The sequence below is a fragment of the Schistocerca cancellata genome, chromosome 9 (assembly GCF_023864275.1).
Source record: "Schistocerca cancellata isolate TAMUIC-IGC-003103 chromosome 9, iqSchCanc2.1, whole genome shotgun sequence".
Taxonomy (NCBI): domain Eukaryota; kingdom Metazoa; phylum Arthropoda; class Insecta; order Orthoptera; family Acrididae; genus Schistocerca; species Schistocerca cancellata.
Window position 1 is genome coordinate 136956684 of NC_064634.1, and position 22439 is coordinate 136979122.

At 39.1% G+C, this 22439-nt stretch overlaps 1 protein-coding gene across 2 annotated transcripts in view; it reads left to right on the top strand.

Annotated features, from left to right (window-relative positions):
• The window catches only part of LOC126101556 (leucine-zipper-like transcriptional regulator 1), a 137210-nt gene that overhangs the window by 102499 nt on the left and 12272 nt on the right, over positions 1-22439 (top strand). For both annotated transcript variants that reach the window (XM_049912193.1, XM_049912194.1), the window contains exons 12-13: positions 13367-13643; positions 15052-15230. In XM_049912193.1, the coding sequence (XP_049768150.1) occupies positions 13367-13643; positions 15052-15230 (456 nt within the window). The remainder of the gene's footprint in view (positions 1-13366; positions 13644-15051; positions 15231-22439) is intronic.

Consider the following 22439-nt stretch of genomic DNA (forward strand, 5'->3'; position numbering starts at 1 on the left):
ATAAAACGAATATAAACATGACATGATATGTACATTCTTCCGCGTTTGCTGTTGTCTCACTCTAGTTTCGTAGTTTATGAGGCAGACAGGATTTAAATGAGATAGCAGCAAACACTAAACAATACTTGGCAAAATGTTTATATTCGTATTATTCTTATGGTGAAGAGAATACTGCATGTGATTCACAGTTCATAAAAGATCCTGTTAGCAACCATCTCTTCTCACAGATAGGATAAAATTCAGAATGTAGAGTTGGCCATATTGACAAACATCCCAAACAGTCTTGCCAGTCGGATTTTCGTAGTACATTGAAATGCTGCTACATTCGAAGATGAACAATATGGAATTTGTATTTACTTCGTTGGATAATGTGTGAAAATGCAGTGGTCGAAACTCGGGGCGGGCGGAGAAAGAAGCTCGTCTTTTACCTTTTTTTTTTTTTTTTTAATTTATTTACTGACGCAGAGGTTTTGGTGCCAGTACTTATCTTTGTGCCTACAAAGCATGCCTGTGTAGCGCTACATATATTCGACGGCAGAAGTTAGTTGTGGCGGCACCCACCAATATTTTTCACAACTTCCGCTTGCTTTGCACTCAATTCTAAGCCGCAGGCGGTTTTTTGGATCACAAAAACCAGAAAAAAAGTGCGACTTAGATTCAAGTAAATACGGTATATATAGGCGGGATAAAATTGTATGGTAGATTACGGTAAAAAGCAGAAGGTGAATACAAAGTGAAACTACTTGCAAAAACAGAAAGAGAAAATAAGATGACAGAAAAGATTTCAAAATGCAACAGTGACAATAACAAACGTAATTGTTGGGTTCAAATTAATGATGTGAATATAATAGAGGGAAACATTCCACATGGGAAAAATATATTTAAAAACAAAGATGATGTGACTTACCAAACAAAAGCGCTGGCAGGTTGATAGACACACAAACATACACACAAAATTCAAGCTTTCGCAACCAATGGTTGCTTCATCAGGAAAGAGGGAAGGAGAGGGAAAGACGAAAGAATGTGGGTTTTAAGGGAGAGGGTAAGGAGTCATTCCAATCCCGGGAGCAGAAAGACTTGCCTTAGGGGGGAAAAAAGGACAGGTAGACACACACACACACACACACACACACACACACACACACACACACACACACATATCCATCCGCACATACACACACAGACCCAAGCAGACATTTGTAAAGGCAAAGAGTTTGGGCAGAGATGTTCACAGAGATACACAGACACAAGCAGACATTTGTAAAGGCAAAGAGTTTGGGCAGAGATGTCCAAACCTCTTTCCCAATCAGAAACCTCTGTCCTATCCAAAGGGCTCACCTTCAGCCCCACTCCCAGATTCAACCAAACAGCCCTCGTCAAAGATTTACTGTCCTACACTCGTACTCTCTGCTGGGAATATCACTTTGCCACCAAGAAAAATGAAACTAATCCTACTTCTAATGATCCAACTCCCCAAGACACTATCCAAATTGAACCCTGCCTGGAACAGTTCCGTACTCCGTCACAGCGGGACCCCCCTCCTCTTCCTCAAAATCACCCTCTCCAAACCTTCCAGGAATTTCTGACTTCCAGCCTTGCCTCTCAATCCTTCTTAAAAAACCTTAATCCTACTCCCAACATCACCACTGCTGTCCGCCGCTCGTGGTCTCGCGGTAGCGTTCTCGCTTCCCGAGCACGGGGTCCCGGGTTCGATTCCCGGCGGGGTCAGGGATTTTCACCTGCCTCGAGATGACTGGGTGTTTGTGTTGTCCTCATCATTTCATCATCATCCAGGAAAGTGGCGAAATTGGACTGAGCAAAGATTGGGTAATTGTACGGGCGCTGATAACCACGCAGTTGAGCGTCCCACAAACCAAACATCATCATCATTATCACCACTGCTGAAGCCCAGGCTATCCGTGATCTGAAGGCTGACCGATCCATCGTCATTCTTCCGGTGGACAAGGGTTCCACGACTGTGGTACTTGATTGTCGGGAGTGTTTGGCTGAGGGACTGCGTCAGCTTTCAGACAACACTACATACAAAGTATGCCAAGGTAATCCCATTCCTAATGTCCAGGCAGAGCTTCAAGGAATCCTCAGAACCTTAGGCCCCCTACAAAACCTTTCACCTGACTCCATCAACCTCCTGACCCCACCAACACCCCGCAACCCTACCTTCTACCTTCTTACTAAAATTCACAAACCCAATCATCCCGGCCGCCCCATTGTAGCTGGCTACCAAGCCCCCACAGAACGTATCTCTGCCTATGTAGATCAACACCTTCAACCCATTACATGCAGTCTCCCATCCTTCATCAAAGACACCAACCACTTTCTCGCACGCCTGGAATCCTTATCCAATCTGTTACCCCCGGAAACCATCCTTGTAACCATTGATGCCACTTCCTTATACACAAATATTCCGCACGTCCAGGGCCTCACTGCGATGGAGCACTTCCTTTCACGCCGATCACCTGCCACCGTACCTAAAACCTCTTTCCTCATTACCTTAGCCAGCTTCATCCTGACCCACAACTTCTTCACTTTCAAAGGCCAGACATACCAACAATTAAAGGGAACAGCCATGGGTACCAGCATGGCCCCCTCGTACGCCAACCTATTTATGGGTTGCTTACAGGAAGCCTTCTTGGTTACCCAGGCCTGCCAACCCAAAGTTTGGTACAGATTTATTGATGACATCTTCATGAACTGGACTCACAGTGAGGAAGAACTCCAGAATTTCCTCTCCAACCTCAACTCCTGTGGTTCCATCAGATTCACCTGGTCCTACTCCAAATCCCATGCCACTTTCCTTGACGTTGACCTCCATCTGTCCAATGGCCAGCTTCACACGTTCGTCCACACCAAACCCACCAACAAGCAACAGTACCTCCATTATGACTGCTGCCACCCATTCCACATCAAACGATCCCTTCCCTACAGCCTAGGTCTTCATGGCAGACAAATCTGCTCCCTGAACCATTACATCAAAAACCTGAAGACAGCTTTCGCATCCCGCAACTACCCTCCCAATCTGGTACAGAAGCAAATAACCAGATCCACTTCCTCATCCCCTCAAACCCAGAACCTCCCACAGAAGAACCCCAAAAGTGCCCCACTTGTGACAGGATACTTTCCGGGATTGGATCAGACTCTGAATGTGGCTCTCCAGCAGGGATACGACTTCCTCAAATCCTGCCGTGAAATGAGATCCATCCTTCATGAAATCCTCCCCACTCCACCAAGAGTGTCTTTCCGCCAGCCACCTAACCCTCGTAACCTCTTAGTTCATCCCTATGAAATCCCCAAACCACCTTCCCTACCCTCTGGCTCCTACCCTTGTAAACGCTCCCGGTGTAAAACCTGTCCCATGCACCCTCCCACCACCACCACCACCACCACCACCACCACCTACTCCAGTCCTGTAACGCGGAAGGTGTACACAATCAAAGGCAGAGCCACGTGTGAAAGCACCCACGTGATTTACCAACTGACTTGCCCACACTGTGATGCATTCTATGTGGGAATGACCAGCAACAAACTGTCCATTCGCATGAATGGACACAGGCAGACAGTGTTTGTTGGTAATGAGGATCACCCTGTGGCTAAACATGCCTTGGTGCACGGCCAGCACATCTTGGCACAGTGTTACACCGTCCAGGTTATCTTGATACTTCCCACTAACACGAACCTGTCAGAACTCCGGAGATGAGAACTTGCCCTTCAGTATATCCTCTCTTCTCGTTACCCGCCAAGCCTCAACCTCCTCTAATTTCAAGTTGCTGCCGCTCATACCTAGCCTGTCATTCAAGAACATCTTTGCCTCTGTACTTCCGCCTCGACCGACATCTCTGCCCAAACTCTTTGCCTTTACAAATGTCTGCTTGTGTCTGTGTATGTGCGGTTGGATATGGGTGTGTGTGCGAGTGTATACCTGTCCTTTTTTCCTCCTAAGGTAAGTCTTTCCACTCCCGGGATTGGAATGACTCCTTACCCTCTCCCTTAAAACCCACATCCTTTCGTCTTTCCCTCTCCTTCCCTCTTTCGTGATGAAGCAACCGTTGGTTGCGAAAGCTTGAATTTTGTGTGTATGTTTGTGTTTGTTTGTGTGTCTATCAACCTGCCAGCGCTTTTGTTTGCTAAGTCACATCATATTTGTTTTTAAATATATATTTCTACTATAATATCTAAATGGTTCTTATGTTCAAAGATTGATATATATATACATTTATATTTTTGTACTCTGAATCAGATGCCACTGACGGTTGGCTATATGCTCAAATACTGGTCTGGCAATTAAATATTTTTACGTGAAGGTTGTGGTGGACAGCAATATGTCTTTTTATGAAGTTGTAAGGTTTTATAAGTAAAAAAAAGAGTTTTCTCTGATTAATATCAAGCAGTCAGTTGTAAGACATGTCATAGGAAAACTCGTATCCTTGACAATTCACACCCTGCTTTTCCCTTACTATTACCTGTATCTGCCATCTTATGCTGCATTGGTTCATTCAGCTCTATCAGTCTCTGTCAGGCCTGGCCAAGATTTGCGCTTCCAGAGTGCACTCGCACCCCGCAAGTCCAGCTGTATCTGCGCAACACCCTGGCTTCCCCCACTACTGCAGTATTCTGAGCAGGTATATGTGTGAATGCATATAATAAACTGCATGTATGAGAAACTTGGAAGATTTGTTTGCAACACAGTGTGAGTGCTGTTGAAAAGTGAATAATGCAGCATACCTTTAGAAGCAGGATTTTATCACTAGTGTTTATTTCTAACCTGTTATTTTTCTATCAAAGCAGTAGCTTTATTAGTTAATTCAGTAAGAACAGGAGGCAGTGCTTGTATAGTGAGCGGATCTATAACAAATTTCACTTACACATATTTGTGATTTTTATAACTTTACTATTCAAATTCAATTTTGGAATAAGTAATATATCTGGAACTCTGGCTTGTGATACATTCAAACTTGTGGAATTTCGCAGATTAAAATCTCTTAACCTTGAACATTGGTGAGACTTTATTAGTTATTAACAGAAAAAAATTGTTTGCAAACATTGAAAAAATTTCAGTGATTTGTCTGTGCACTTGAGGCTAATACTCTTGGGGGTAACATTTTATAACAGTTTTGTAAATGCCAAGATTAGACAAACAAATCAGTCAATCAATTGCTACACTGTACATCTATCTGCTCAATTTATGAGCATATTGCTGGATCATGGTGTAAAATCATAGTAGATATGATTGGTGCCAGACGTTCATGAGCTTGCTTGACATAATCTGTTGAGAATGCATTGCACATGGCAAGTCAGTACTGTAAGTGGAGGTGGAGTGGCAGTGGAATCTGTCTTCTGCCTGTTACCAACAGAATATTCCAGTAAAACCATTAGATCATTCCTACATTAAGTGCAATGTGAAACCAGGCGTGTTTCCAGCAAATATGTGATATAAATTATTATAGGATTTTGTTTGGACATTTGACATGTATTCTGCAATGAGACTGTCTTATGTTTTCAGCTGACTGATGATGAATAATAATATGCTGTAACTAACTTTTTCACAATTACACATCTTCATAGTAGCCATCATTGTGGAAAACTGTGGGCTTACTCCAGTCACTTACTCGTTGCTCCATCTACACTGATTTCAGGTCTAGCTCAATTTTTTGGCTTCCATATGTCAAATCGAATGTCCCATATAATTAATTAATTAATTAATTAACACATTAAGGAGAAACTTCAGGGATGTGGAACATGTCAAGTTATGCATTAACAGACAGAACCAGTCACTGCAGGCTATTTCTGTGGAATGAACTAGTAACAAATTATAAGTAAATTATCACTATACTCATCATGATAATTATGGGCATTATTTGTAATTATTTTATATATGTTTATATACACTGATGAGCCGAAATATTATGATCAGTGTCCATCATGATATTTAACGGCACCTGGTGGCATTGCAGCCGCATACACGATGCGGAAAATATATAGGCAGAGCAGAGATGAATATAAAATCATTCCAGTGACAGTAAGGGCTGCAAATGAAGAACTCCATTGAAATAAGCAACTTTTGCAAAGCACAGATTGCTACAGCATAAATACTCAGAAATGAGCTACTTGGGAATGGCAAAACTGGTTGGTTGTTCTGTGAAAGAAGATGAAACCGCTTGTAGTTGACAGTGTTGGACTTCCAGATCTCATTGCAGAACACTGAGGTTGGAGGCTTGCCCTCTCTGTAAAGCAGGATAGGACGGTATCTGTGGCAGATATGATGACAGTGGACAGTGTTCGTACAGGCATAAGTGTTTAGTGAACATGGGTCTCTGCAACAGGCAACCCCTACATGTCCCTTGTTTACCCAATGACGTTGTCAGTTAAGAACACAGTTGCCATTGGCACCTGGGCTTCCATGGGATCTTTGGTGGTAATCAAAGGCACCATGACAGCTGCCGAGTACATGAACATTATTGCAAAACACTGGCATTTCTTCATAAGTAATGTCTTCCTTGGTGGCAATGGCATCTTCTTCCAGCAGGATAACTGTCTCTGCCACACCACCAGAATTGTGTTACAGTGGTTTGAAGAGCATGATAGTAATCTGAGCTGTGTAGATCTGGCCATACAAAAAGCAACTGACACTTAAGATCCACACTCAAAAGCAACATGCAGCATCTAGCTTTGTGCTTTTTTATGGTCGTGGTATAACGTAAGCTTGCTAGGACTGGTACACGTTTGAAGTGAAATGATAAATTGTTAGGAATAAAGGGGATTCGGAGTATAAAAACTTGCTCGTCTGTGCCACTTCCCATCCAAATTTTCACTTACACGATATTACATTGGAGAGAAGTAACTGTAAGCCTCTCTGAGTGAAGGATTCTGAGGAGTGAGATAATGCATGATGCTCTTGATCGGAATTAAGTCACTCCTCACTTTCAGGAGGAGTTACTAAAGAGTGAGTTAAAGCCCGATGTTCTCAAGCAGCAACAAGTCTTCATTGGAGTGTTGAGACAGTGTAGTCCTCAGTCTTTTAGCCATTCTGGTGTATTCAGAAATATTAAAACTTTTCTAGGCATTTTTATTTGTAAACAAACCAAAATCAAAATATAATGTGTAGGCACCAGAATCACAAAGCAAACTCAGTAATGTGAGATTTAACACAAACTCAGTAAATTCATTTTCCTAGCAGAGAATATAAATAGAACAAAGTGCAATCAATAAATCCATATATCCTAGTCAGGGAAATTCTCTGTTAGCTTGTATTCATAAAGATAAGATTGCAGAACTTAATTCTTACGCTGATGGAAACTTCGGAATAGACATCTGTTGGTGAGTTAAAAACTAGCAGCACTGCTTTCTTCCCTCCTCCCCCCCCCCCTTGTTTGTTTGTTTGTTTGTGTGTGTGTGTGTGTGTGTGTGTGTGTGTGTGTGTGTGTTTGTACTACACTGTGATGATTAAACTTCCAAACTACTAAGCTGAGCAGATTGTTTTAGATAAAACTTTAAATTTTGATATCTTTTTTCCCCATATTCCAATTTTGATTAAATGACTACTGTATGTTGTCCCAAGCTATGCTCAAGTTACTTGTGAAAACCACATGCAAGTTTGTTGCAGTTTTGGAGATTAGTATGTTCAAATAGATGGACACAACAGTTTCACTGTTTTATTATAAGGATAGATGAGGAAACATAGGAAGCCACCAATCAAAACAGAACTAAACCAAAATGTAATAAGGTGAAATATCCCCTTCCCTCCAGGTTTTGTAGCACGCCATCATCATCCAGATTCATTGACCTTATTTTTTGCAGTATGTGGAAAATGGATACCTAATGTAAATACAAAAAAGTGTATTTTCGTGGCACCAAGAGTACACCTCTTTATTCTTACCATCTGCACTCTCAGACAGAAGGCAAAAGGCTATTTGCTTTACACCATGATGCGCAGTATGCACAGAATCCTAGAAAATTATACTTCAGTTGCAGAAGTGTATTACATAAATGGGGCAAATGTGCAGTAACTGTTTGAAGTATTCATTGGCTCACAAGAAGTTATAACTAGCAGAAAAATAATCTGCAAACTCTGTATAATTACCCATTTCTCATATATTTATTGTTCGATTCTAGTACCTGTGTAAATGCATGTACAGGGTGATTGAAAAAGAATAGATTTTAGGTGTTTATCACAGACAAACTATGAGATTGATACACAGTGTACATGTCACTGGATAGAGGAAGATTGAAAGTTCTGACACAACTGTACTGTTGTTTGTTTGTAGCAACACAGAGACTACACCATGAGAAATCATTTTAAGTTGGAATTTGTGTGAAATCAATCCATTGTTTGAGTGCAGTGTGCATTCTGCTGTCGATTCAGCAAGAAGCTGCCTCTGCATAAACAGATATATGACTGGCATAAAAAATTCTTGGAAGTTGGTTCCATATACAAAGGGAAGAGTGCTGGTTGGCCATGCATATCTCATGAAAATGTCGATCATATCCGGGGTGCGTTCACTGGGTCCTAGGAACTTCAGCTTCCTCAAACAACAGTGTGGTATGATGCCTGTATATGAAGCCTTACAATTTGCACTTACTTCAGCAATTGCGTCTCAATAACCATAACAGAAGGTATGAATTTTGCATTCCAGTTCTCCAGGATATGACAAAGGAAATTTTTTCTGAACAGCTCATCTTTTTGGATGAATCAACATTTCATGTATCGGTCAATATAAATCACCAAACTGATGGAAAGCCATCATGATTTGGGGGTCACAAACTCATGGTGCCATCTTCAAACATGAAAGAGATTCACCAAACTAAACATGTTTTTTGCCATTTCTGTTTAGAGAATTTATGGACCTATCTTTTTTGTGGAGGAAACTTTGATAGGAATGTCATAGTTAGACAATGATTTCACTTTTATCCACGACGGCGCCCTGCCTCACTTTCACTTGAGGTGTGGTGTTATCTTAACAAAACCATCCCACAATGTTGGATTGAATACATTGGCAACAAGATCTTGTTTATTGCTTTTGGCCTGCCAGGTCAACACACCTTACACTTCGACTTTTTTCTATGGGGAGTGCATAAAAGACAATCTTTGTCCCACCTGTGGGAGCATCCACATCCACATCTGCACCTATATGGGTACTCTGAAAATCACATTTAAGTGCCTGACAGAGGATCATCAAACCAACTTCACAATTCTCTATTATTCCAATCTCATACAGCACGGAAAAAATGAACACGTGCATCTTTCTGTGTGAGCTCTGATTTCCCTTATTTTATCACGGTGATCGTTTCTCCATATGTATGTTGGCATTAACAAAATATTTTCACATTTGAAGGAGAAAGTTGGTGATTGAAATTTTGTGAGATTACTATGCTGCAATGAAAAACACCTTTGTTTTAATGATGTCCACCCCAGATCCTGTATCATTTCATTGACACTCTCTCCCTCATTTGTGATAATATAAAATGTGCCACTCTTCTTTAAGCTTTTTTGATGTACTCTTGTCAGTCCTATGTGGTAAAGATCCACATTGTGTATTCTAAAAGAGGACAGATGAGCATAGTGTAGACAGTCTCTTTAGTAGATCTGTTAAATTTTCTAAGTGTCCTGCCAATAAAGCGCAGTAAAACGCCAGTAGCCTACCCCACAACATTTTCTGTGTGTTCCTTCCAATTTAAGTTATTGGTAATTGCAATTCCTAGGTATTTAGTTGAATTTACGGCCTTTAGATTTGACTGTTTTATGGTGTAACCGAAGTTTAACAGATTCCTTTTTGTTATTTAGGGTCAATCGCCAATTTTCACACCATACAGATATCTTTTCTAAATCATTTTGCAATTTGTTTTGATCTTCTGATGACTTTATTAGTCGATAAATGACAGCGTCATCTGCAAACAATCAAAGATGGCTGCTCAGATTGTCTCCAAAACCATTTATATTGATAAGGAACAGAAAAGGGCCTATAACACTACCTTGGGGAATGTCAGAAATCACTTCTGTTTTATGCAATGGCTTTCCATCAGTTACTACAAACTATGGCCCCTCTGACAGGAAATCACGAATCCAGTCACATAACTGAGATGATATTCCATAAGCATGCATTTTCACTACAAGCTGCTTGTGTGTTGCAGTGTTGAAAGCCTTCTGGAAATCCAGAAATATGGAATCAATTTGAAATCCCTTGTTAATAGCACTCAACACTTCATGCAAGTAAAGAGCTAGTTGTGTTTGGCAAGATCGATGTTTTGTACATCCATGTTGGCTGTGTGCCAATAGACTATTTTCTTCGAGGTAATTCATAATGTTCGAACACAACATCTGTTCCAAAATCCGCTGTTTATTGACGTTAACAATATGTGCCTGTAATTTAGTGGATTACTCCTACCACCTTTCTTGAATATTGGTGTGACCTGTTCAACTTTCCGTTCTTTGGATTCAGATCTTTCGTTGAGCAAATGGTTGTATAAGAGTGTTGAGTATGGAGCTATTGTATCAACATATTCTGAAAGGAGCCTAACTGGTATACAGTCTGGAACAGAAGAGTTGCTTTTGTTAAGTGATTTAAGTTGCTTCACTACTCTGAGGATATTTATGTCTGTGTGACTCATGATGGCAGCTGCTTTTGATTTGCATTACTTTGTCTTCTTTGGTTAAGGAATTGTGGAAGTCTGTGTTTAGTAACTCTGCTTTGGCAGCACTGTCTTTGGTAGTATCTCTATTGCTACTGCACAGAGAAGGCATTGATTGTGTCTTGCTGCTAACATACTTCACATATGACCAGAAGTTCTTTGGATTTTCTGCCAGGTTTCGAGACAAAAGTTTCATTGTGAGACTATTATAACATCTCGCATTGAAGTCCATGCTTAATTTTGAGATCTTTATGATTTTGAGAAATCAAATTTTTGAATCTGTTGATTCAGAAAGGACCGGCTTAGTCATGTGTGGAATGAAGTGGATGTCTGTTTTGATGTTGTTTGAGCAATCCGTGGTGCTCATGTCGAGTGCATGGTGTAGTGTCTGTGCAAACATAAAACTCTGAATCTTCCTCTACTCAGTGACATCCACAATGTATTTCTGTCTTTCTCAGTTTTTCTATAATTAACAATTGAAAGCTGTTCTTTCTTTTTGACTCTCTCTTTATTATAATTAAACATGTATGTCTAATGTAATGTGGAGTGTAATACGCAACAAAGATGATCTACTTTGTTGTGTATTGCCCCATATTGCTCTTCAGGCATGTAAAACAGTTTCCTGAGTCTTTAGAGTAATACATATCATGAAATATTTATGAGCTTTCAGATGAGAACATATTTTATACAACAGTAACAAAATGGAAAGGGAAGGAGCATTTGTATTACAGTGTTCTCCATTTTCATCTCAACTTGTAAAGTCCTTGTCACAAGTTAGATACACGTGTGAAACAGCAGACATTTCCTTGTAAGATATCAGTGTTTCATTTAAGAATAGTCTATGTGATACTTGCAGATTACATGTTGAATTATACTACCAGATGTTTTCCTGCATGAAAAAGTGTAAAATTGTGATTAGGTAAGGAGGCCATTCTTTAAAACAGACTTCTAATTGCAGGTGGTCTGTATACTGGTACCTGAACAGGTAGGTTGAAACTTAGTATTCGATATTTTTCAAAAATTACGGGTGTCCTTGTAATCAAACCTTCAGATCATATGAGTGTCATTGGACATTATCTTATCTTTATTTTTACTTTAGGGTCCAATAATTTCCACAGTACAAATATTAGTTAGGGGATGTGGATGCTGTCACTAAATGATGAAATGTGGAAAGAAATGATAAAATTATGAAATAGGAAACTGATTCTTCAGTTTCTCCTGGCGTATTTCTTGCTCGAACAGTCCACAGGTGTACTGCCGGTCCATAGCGTCCAATGGGCACCGTAGGACACTGTGGACCGGCTGTACACCTGTGGACTGTTCGAGATATAGGAAACTGTTCCTTATAAAGCATTAAGCAATGAAAGTATTTTCAAAAAATAGAAACGTATTTATTTTTGTTAAATAGAAGTTCATTCAAAAGAGAATTGCTAAGGAAGTAAAACCATTCCAGAAGCTATCTTAATGGCCAGATTTTTCTGTTCTCTGATCTGAAACAGTTATTCCGCTTTGCTGCTTGCTTGTATTTTTTGTTCCTTCTCTTTTACCAGTAATAGTAATAATAATAATAATAACAGTAATAATAATAATAATAATAATAATAATAATAATGTCAGTAGGATTAATTTTAATCAAGAATGTTTTGGAATTTTTTTAAATGTCATAATGCCGATTTTTTTATCAAATATAGCACAGTTACTTTTAACGTCAATCAAGTAAGGCATCTTAATCTTTCTTATACTCATCCTGAGCAGTCTCTTTCCTTTACGTCTTCATCTGGTGACATTCTGTTTTATTGTTTATCAGCTTTAAATTAGTTATTTGATTAAGATATGTTGAAGGTGGTGACAATTTTAATTCATTAGACAACATCCAGTATGTTACTATCCCCGGTATTACACAGTAAACCTGTTCAATTAAAGCCCTAGTATATTTGTAAATGTGCACAGTTCATTTTTCTAAGACATTGTAATTGCATCAAGTGATAAGGTACTTCATTGTGTTTGGAAGCGTGGCAGTTCAGATCCCCATATGGCCATAATTTAGGTTTTTACATAGATTCCAGAAATCCCATAAGGCAGTTGCCATTATGGTTCCTTTGAAAGTACATGATCAGTTTCCTTGTCCTACCTCACCTTTGTGCTCTATTACTAATAATCTCATAATCAAGATGGTAAAGCCTAATATTACTTCTTTCTGACATTGTGTTTAGAAGAGTCAGATTGAATCTGAAGTTTCGACTTGCTCTTCATTTTTGGGGAGGGGTTCAAAATTTCCCTGCAATGAGAAGTTGAAATTCTTTCTGTACATTTTCATTGCATATACTGGAATGTTCTAGTATTCTCCCCTCATTCCACAATCAGTTGAGGTAAATTTTGTGTGGTCTGCTGTATTTATAGGAAGCTATGCTTCAAAAAACATATTTTATTGATTAAAACCATGTGACAAAAGTTTATGATGTCTAGGATGATTATTTTTCTTTCTTAATTTCTGTTCATTCAAGATTTCTGATATTCAGAATGTTGTAACATCGATTTTTTTGTTTACTTTTCGTATGACCACCTCTTTATTCATTTAGTTTGTACTTTATTTTTCACTTTTCCCATGGATCATAATACGTGTCGCTCTATTTTTTATTTATTTTTTTAAGTAGTTGTTATTTTCAGTTTTCTCCTTATCTACAATAGTAGTGCCTTAATAATTTATTTTTTTTAATTTTTCGTAGTTTCATATGCGTAGACTTGAGCAGCTCTGTGTGCAGTACCTGGAAGCGACTATCAATCATCGGAATGTTCTCGAAGCTCTTCATAATGCATCTGCTCTGAAGCTATACTTCATAAAAGAATTCTGCCTCAAATTTGTAGTGAAGGAGAGCAACTACAATCAGATTGTGATGAGCAAAGAATTTGAGAATTTAGACAAATCTCTCATGGTTGAAATCATACGCCGAAGACAAATGCCACAATCGAGACCACAGCTTGACCAGCCTTTTGATAATTCAGGTCAGTATTTATCATTGTTTTTTGAGAAATGTAGTTTGATGAGTTTACTTTAAAAATAAATTTTTACCACATATTTTGTATTTTTGTAATCATTGGTTTTTGTATATAATGTTAGTATATCAGTGAAAAGACGAACAATTAGATACTGTTAAAAAAATAATAATAAATTGCTACTCACCATAAAGATGACCCATTGAGTTGCAGACAAGCACAACAAAAAGGCTGTTACACATTATAGTTTTTGACCTAGGCATTCTTCAGCAAAGAATGCGCGTTCTCTCTCTCTCTCTCTCTCTCTCTCTCACACACACACACACACACACACACACACACACACACACCAAGCACACCTCACAAACATATGACCGCTACGGAATGCAGCTGTCACATGAATAGAAGTATGGATTGGCTCAGGAAAGGGCAGGGATAGCAGGGTATGGGTGGGTGGAAAGAAATGCACTGTGTGGTGGGCGCACGGGAACTAGAGACTATCAGGCACATGGTTGAGAAGTGGGATGTAGGGGAAAAGGAGGGGAGCAGAAAATGGGGAAAGGAAAGGCGGATACATTGGCAGTGGGCGATACACAGAGAGTGAGGGAATGTGGAAAGGGAGGAGGTGATAGGACGATGGGGTGGAATCTTTCTGGTGGAGGGTGTGTGGATGGTAGGTTGCTGTAGGTTGAAGCTGGGATAATTTCAGCAGTATAGAATGTGTTTCTTCCCCACACTCCGTCTCCCAATACTGTGCCTGGCAGTCTCTAGTCCATCTACACGCCACCAGACACTACTTTTCTATACCCCATCCTGCACCCTGCTGTCCCTCCTCCTTCCCTGCCCCACTCCACATTACTTTTCAAGTGGCTGTTGCATTCAGTTAGAGCTGCTGGTGGTAGTGATCATGGGTGCTTCCTTTGTGTGTGTGTGTGTGTGTGTGTGTGTGTGTGTGTGTGTGTGTGTGTGTGTGTGTGTCTTTGCTGATGAAGGATTTGGCCAAAAGCTATAATGCCTTTTCATTGTTTCTGTCTGCAGGTCAATGGGTCATCTTTATGGTGTGTAGTAATCTACCTTTTCATTGTTTCTGTCTGCAGGTCAATGGGTCATCTTTGTGGTGTGTAGTAATCTATTTTTACTAATATTGTTGATATTCCAGCCTGGAGATTCCATTATTTGAGACACTATTAAAAGTAATTCATGCTGATGAAAATGTCAAGGTTCTCTTACATTGTAATCTTTATTGTGTGATGTACTTAACTCAGAAAAGCTGCTTCTTCTGGTTAAAAATGTCTTCACAGTTGTCATGTAATTTAAAATATTTCATTGCACTGTGGAACATGTTTAATTTCTAATTTATTTTTTGTGTCAAGGACTAAGAGTATCTGTGCTTTCTTTTTGATAATTTTCCACACAGGTACTACACTAGAACAGGATATGGAAATGTTTCTGAAAACAGGTGGCAGAGAGTTCTGCGACATCATTCTCATGTTAGATGGATTACCCATACCTGTTCACAAAGCTGTGCTTGCTGCTCGCTGCAGTTACTTTGAAGCTATGTTCCGTTCATTTATGCCTGAAGACAATGTTGTACAGGTAAATATCGATAAAACTTAAAGTTTGAGGCACCAGATTGTTATTTAATAGCATTTTCCACATAATTGAGTTCAGAGCAATTGCTTGTGAACATCAAAATGAAGTACCTCAATAATTCAGTGCATCATGTGAGAATATTCTGTTGTAAGAGAGGTAGTGAGACAGAGGCAAATCCAATGGCTCATTAATGACAATTTTGTGTGTTTCACTCACAGCACTTGCATCTTTGGTCATACTTAGTAATACTTGTAAGAAAAGCGGTTACAAGGGTAGGAGCCAGCGGGTAGGGAAGGTGGTTTGGGGATTTCATAGGGATGAACTAAGGTTACGAAGGTTAGGTGGACGGCGGAAAGACACTCTTGGTGGAGTGGGGAGGATTTCATGACCCTTGTAACCACCCCCGGTGTAAAACCTGTCCCATGCACCCTCCCACCATCACCTACTCCAGTCCTGTAACCCGGAAGGTGTACACGATCAAAGGCAGAGCCACGTGTGAAAGCACCCACCTGATTTACCAACTGACCTGCCTACACTGTGAAGCTTTCTATGTGGGAATGACCAGCAACAAACTGTCCATTCGCATGAATGGACACAGGCAGACAGTGTTTGTTGGTAATGAGGATCACCCTGTGGCTAAATATGCCTTGGTGCACGGCCAGCACATCTTGGCACAGTGTTACACTGCCCAGGTTATCTGGATACTTCCCACTAACACCAACCTGTCAGAACTCCGGAGATGGGAACTTACCCTTCAGTATATCCTCTCTTCTCGTTACCCACCAGGTCCCAACCTCCGCTAATTTCAAGTTGCCGCCGCTCATACCTCCCCTGTCATTCGACAACATCTTTGCCTCTGTACTTCAGCCTCGACTGACATCTCTGCCCAAACTCTTTGCCTTTACAAATGTCTGCTTGTGTCTGTGTATGTGCGGATGGATATGTGTGTGTGTGCGCGCGCGAGTGTATACCTGTCCTTTTTTCCCCCTAAGGTAAGTCTTTCCGCTCCCTGCATTGGAATGACTCCTTACCCTCTCCCTTAAAACCCACATCCTTTCGTCTTTCCCTCTCCTTCCCTCTTTCCTGACGAAGCAACCGTTGGTTGCGAAAGCTTGAATTTTGTGTGTATGTTTGTGTTTGTCTGTGTGTCTATCGATGTGCCAGCGCTTTTGTTTGGTAAGTCACATCATCTTTGTTTTTAGATATAAATTGCTGGTGACATATCTATAAGGTAATTGTATAGATAAAAGATACACTCACTAAGCAGTAGCAGGAGAAGAAAATATACAAAAGTTAAAGAAATGTGCAAGATTTTGGAGCCAGTGGCTCCTCTTTCTGGCTGAAGTATTGAAAGGGAAGGAAGCGGGAGGAGGGAAAAGGACTGCCAAGATTTAGGAAATGTAAAGAGTAACAGAAAAGTCGCTCAGAACACAAGGTCGGGGGAGACTTCTTTCTCATACCATCTGGTAAGTCTCTCCTGACTCTGAGTTCTCAGTGACATTTCTGTAATTCTTCCTATTTGCTAAACATCAACAGTCCTTTTCGTTCATCTCTCTTCCTTCCATTTCAACCTTTCTGCCAGGAGGAGGGGCAACTGGCTCCAAAAGCTTACACATTTCTTTAACTTTAATGTGTGTATTCTCCTGCTGCTGGTTGGTGAGTAATTTTTTTATTGATTCAATCATTTTATATTTTCAAAAGTGGATTATTTTTGTTGATGACATATCTAGTTACACATCAAATCTGAAAGATAATTCCTCATTAATGCCACGAAACTGAAGATGTACCCTTGCATCACTAAACTGTTTGGTGTGATACATTTGCCTGAAGAACTATGGTCATCATTGTTTTCACTTAAATTGCTTAATGTTTTCTTTTGAAATTCATAGTAAGGAAACAAATGTCTCAAAAATTTGGTCACTTACACAGTAAAAGTTCAATGAGAATAGTAGTTAGAAATTAGCATCACAGGAGCTCATATCATGTGTTATCTATTTTTATAAAATTAATTCTAAATGCTGCATATTGCCCTTGTTTTAGCCTTCCTACTGGAAGGTGGATATTACCACATAACTTAAAACATTCATTTCAGTAGATGACTTTTGGGCTGGATATAGGGAGAGAACATCTGCTTGCCGCATGTCCGCAGGGTTTCATGTTGCATTTCTTTACATCAGACAGTTCCTTTATCTTGCGATAGGCCACAGTGTTCAAGTTACTGGATTCTAATTCAGGAGAAACTGGATTCAAATCCTGATGCAGCCATTAAGATTTAGATTCTTGTCTGTGGTTTCCTTAAGATGATTACGGTGAATATTGGAATGGTTACTTCCAAAAGGTAACTGACAGATATTTATTTATTTATTTATTTATTTATTGCGGTATCATCTCATGATTGTACAGCATTTGACAGAATACAATATGAAAATAGGTAGCTCAAAATATCCATACATATAAAGTAAAGAAACATTTTAATTTTTTTTTTAAATATCCATACATATAAAGTAAAGAAACATTTTAAATTTTAAATTTTTTTATTACAAGGGAAGGACACCTCATCACCCATGACCGTGCCGAATGAACCTTCTGGGGATTTGCCTGAAATTAAGCAATTAATAATTTTTCTTCAAAAGTAACAGACTTTTAAGATTAACAGTCGTCCTAAGTACGTGCTCTCTCCTGCTCAAATTTTCAGGTTGTCATTTATGAATTCTTCTACTGAATAGTAACATTTCTGCACTAGTTTCTCATATAAGGATTTTTTCAGTGGTTTTAAATTTATGCTGAGCAATTCTCTTGATTTCACTTTGTTATAAATTTTCATGCCCATATAATGTGGAGTTTGAGCATAAATTTTCAAACAGTGGGTGGGCAGCATAACATTATTCTGATTTCTGGTTTTGTAATCATATTGAAAATGATTTGCTACAAATAAATCTGGGTTACTGTGTACAAAGATAATCAGCTCGTATCTGTATAGTGAGGGAACACTTAATATACTTAGATTTTTTAGGAGTGGCTGACATGATTTTCTTCGCCCTACATTGTGCATATTTCTAATGATGATTTTCTGAAGTTTTAGTATTTGACACACATGGTTCGAGTTACCCCAAAAAACAATTCCATACCTTATTACTGACTCAGAGTAGCTATGATATACTACTTTTCTTATGCCTATACTGGTAGCATTGTACAATATTCTCATTGCAATTTCTTGGCTGTTGTTTAATTTTATTTGCAAGGTACTGTATATGAGATCCCCATGATAGACTTTTATCAAGTTGCATTCCTAGGAATTTCACACAGCAAACCCTGGTTTCTGTGACTGACCTGAATATAATTTAATTTTGCTTGTTTTGTTTTAAACTGCATTAACTGAGTCTTTCCCATGTTTAATTTTAACCCACTTAAATCAAACCAGGTATCTAATTTTTCTGAAGTATTTAATACAGTTTGTGGAATTTGATCAGTACTGTTACTTTCAATGATTAAAGATGTGTCATCTGCAAATAAAACTGAGTGACATCCAATATTAAGTGGCAGATCATTTATGTAAAACAGAAACAGATTGGGTCCTAAGACAGAACCTTGGGGTACTCCATGTGAAATAGTTTTCCATTTTGAAGTATAAGTTCCTCTCTCTGACGTTATAACCACTCTTTGTCTTCAGTTGGTTAGAAAGGACTTAAACCATTCTAATACTGTGCCCCCTAATCCCATACTAGGAACATCTAAATCAGAATGGCCGAACTAAGCAATCATAATTCTCTTGAATTTGAAAGTGATATCTTAACAACTGCTGTGATTAATTTTGTTGGTCACTGCTGTACAATGTTCTCTTGATCATACACAGTTCACATCAAATAACTTAAAATATTAAACATAGTTTGTCAGCACAAAAACTATAGAAATCCACTCTTTGTCCATGAACATGCTGTGACACCCCTTGCACTCCCTCCAGGTTGTTCAGAAAACTGAACACAGTCCCATAAATTTGCTACCATGCCCCATGATACATCTCCTTGTCCTCCCTTCAGCGTATCTGGAAAACTAAGTAGGCCTGCCCCCAGGATGAGTGAGATGATGAGCTCAGGAGAATAAGGCTTTGTATGATTATGTACTGTAATATTATATTTTGTTACTAACTACTACTCTGAGTTGTCTTTAATTGTATAGTAAGCATTACTTACGAAGTTTGTTTTAGCTGGCTTTTTAACTGGTGTATTTTAGTAGTCTTTTTCATCTCCTTGGGGAATTTATTATACAGTTTTATTCCCTGACAGAAAATGCTGTTTTGAATGTTTGGTTTGTTTTTCGATTGGGTAATGTGAGTTCACACTTGTTCTTGTTCCATGATTATGTATAGGACTATTAGTGAAAGACTTAGGAATGTTTTCCCTGATATGCACAACAGATTGGTAGAAGTACTAACTTGATACAATAAGGATACCCAGTTTTTTTAAGTAAGTCAACCCTTACTATTATATTTAGCTATTATTGTTATGGCCCTTTACTGCAGTTTGAAAACTGTATCCATGTTTTGAACCTTTGGTCCCCAGAAAAGAATCCCATAGCTAAGAACAGAGTGTATGTAAGAAAATTATGTCACCACAAGGCACTGGCTGTTACAACATGGTAACAGAACCCTAAGAACATAGCTTGCTGATGCTGTTCTTCTTATTAGTATCTGTGTGTGTTCATTCTGTGTTGACGAACAATCAATATTCATCCCAAAAAACTTCATGTTTGTTGCACAATCTATAGATTTATAATTTATTTCTTTCTGCATCCTTATCCTGTATATATTTGTGATCTGTCTAAAGTGACCTTAGTATCATTGGTGAACTGTGACCACCAACATGCCTTTTAGATTTCAGCTAACATTTCATCAATCTTATATTTTATGCTGTGGAAAGAATCCTCCTACAGACTAGGATGATTCATCCTTTAGAGAAACTATGAATATGCTTGGACAGTGACAGTAGTTCTCCATTCATTACCATATTTTCAACGAGCTAGGCATTACTACTGCTGCGTTAGAATACAAATATTGTGCACTAAAATTTGTTGTTAATAATTCATTGCAGTTCAACAGCAATAATAATAGCAATTTATAAACAATTGGACCAAAAAATTACCTCCACAGGTAATTAACCAACATAGGGAGAAATGATCATTGTAATAAAATAAGAGAAATATGTGCTCGTACAGAAAGATTTTAAGTCTGCATTTTTCCCACATGCCGTTAGAGAATGAAATGTTAGAGAAATAGCCTGAAGGTGGTTTGAAGAACCCTCAGCCAGGCACTTAAATTAGAGTAGTGATGTATATGTCTAAGTTTCCCCCTCAAAAAATCATTCACAGAGAAGGATCATACAGATGTTCCATCATTTGACTGTTAGGCTGACTCCTGTACGGAGGATGTAGAAAAAGACATCCCTGTCATTGAGGAGCAAGTGAAAGAGCTAAACACAAATAAGTCACCAGGTCCACATGGAATCCCAATTATGTTTTACAGAGATTCTTCTTCAGCACTGACCCATTACTAAACTTGCATTTTATCTTGGTTATCTTGCCCAGAGCAAAGCCCCAAGTGACTAGAAAAAAGCACAAGTGACTCCTGTATCTAAGAAGAGTAAGAGAAATCAGTCCTTGTACGGAGGAATATAGAGCACCATTTTTCCTCATTCCATTGGCAAGTGGAGCAGGAAAGGGAATGGGCCTGTGGTGCAAGACGTCCTCCGCCTACACCATGCAGTAGCCTATGGAATATGTATATAGATATAGAGAAGTTAGTTGAAATGCATGGATCTAATGATTTGCTACAAAATTTCTGAGAACATTTTAAGTTTGAATGTAATACATTTCCTTGAGATAGAAAAGCTTCTGTCAACAAGTGAGTACTGGTTTACAAATCATCGCTTGTGTAGAACTCGGCACACTCTTTCATCACACAGTATCCTGTGAACCATAGATGAAGGGCAGTATGCAGATCCCATATTCCTAGATTTGTAGACCGCATCTGACACAGTGCCCCCCTGCAGACTGTTGACAAAAGTCTGAGCATGTGTATGAGGTTCTCATATATGCGAGTGGCTGAGAGACTTCTTAAATGATGAAACTCAGTACATTGTCGTAGACATCAAATTCAATACAGAATCAAATAGGGAGTGCATGGAGCCCTGGAGCTTTGTTCAGTTTTTACTGATTTCAGTTGTTTCTCACCACGACTGACACTAACAGGTATTTCATTTATCTTTGCAGCTGTGATAGAAATAAACTGGGTCAATACCATTGGGTTTTCATATGTAGCATCTCTGCATAGACCCATGCTTGTTTTACATTTATTATGCAGTAGTCTCTTTTTAGAAGTTTCTTTACATGACTGTTTACAATGAAGGCTCCCTCCCATCATGGGCTGTTTTGCTAGGTACAAATTATCTGTCAAGTGCATGATCAACTATTCCTTTAAAGTTGCCACAGTTACTCTCTGTATGCTCCTGTCCAAGAGCTGTATGTTTAAAGTTCTTCATTGAGATAAAATACTGCTGCCTCTTTATTTAGTTTGCGTAATATACAGGGTGGTCCACTGATAGTGACCAGGCCAAATATCTCGCGAAATAAGTATCAAACGAAAAAACTACGAAGAACAAAACTCTTCTAGCTGGAAGGGAGAAACCAGATTGCCCTATGGTTGGCCTGCTAGATGGCACTGTCATAGGTCAAACGGATATCACCTGCATTTTTTAAAATAGGAACTCCCATTTTTATTGCATATTTGTGTAATACTTAAAGAAATATGAATGTTTTAGTTGGACCACTTTTTTTGCTTTGTGATAGATGACGCTGTAATAGTCACAAACGTATAAGTACATGGTATCACGTAACATTCCGCCAGTGCGGACAGTATTTGCTTCATGATACATTATCCGTGTTAAACTGGACCGTTTACCAATTGTGGAAAAGGTCAATATCATGTTGATGTATGGCTATTGTGATCAAAATGCCCAATGGGCGTGTGCTATGTATGCTGCTTAGTATCCTGGACGACGTCATCCAAGTGTCCGGACCATTCGCCGGATAGTTACGTTGTTTAAGGAAACAGGAAGTGTTCACTCATATGTGAAATGTCAACCATGACCTGCAACAAATGATGATGGCCAAGTAGGTGTTTCAGCTGCTGTCGCGGCTAATCCGCACATCAGTAGCAGA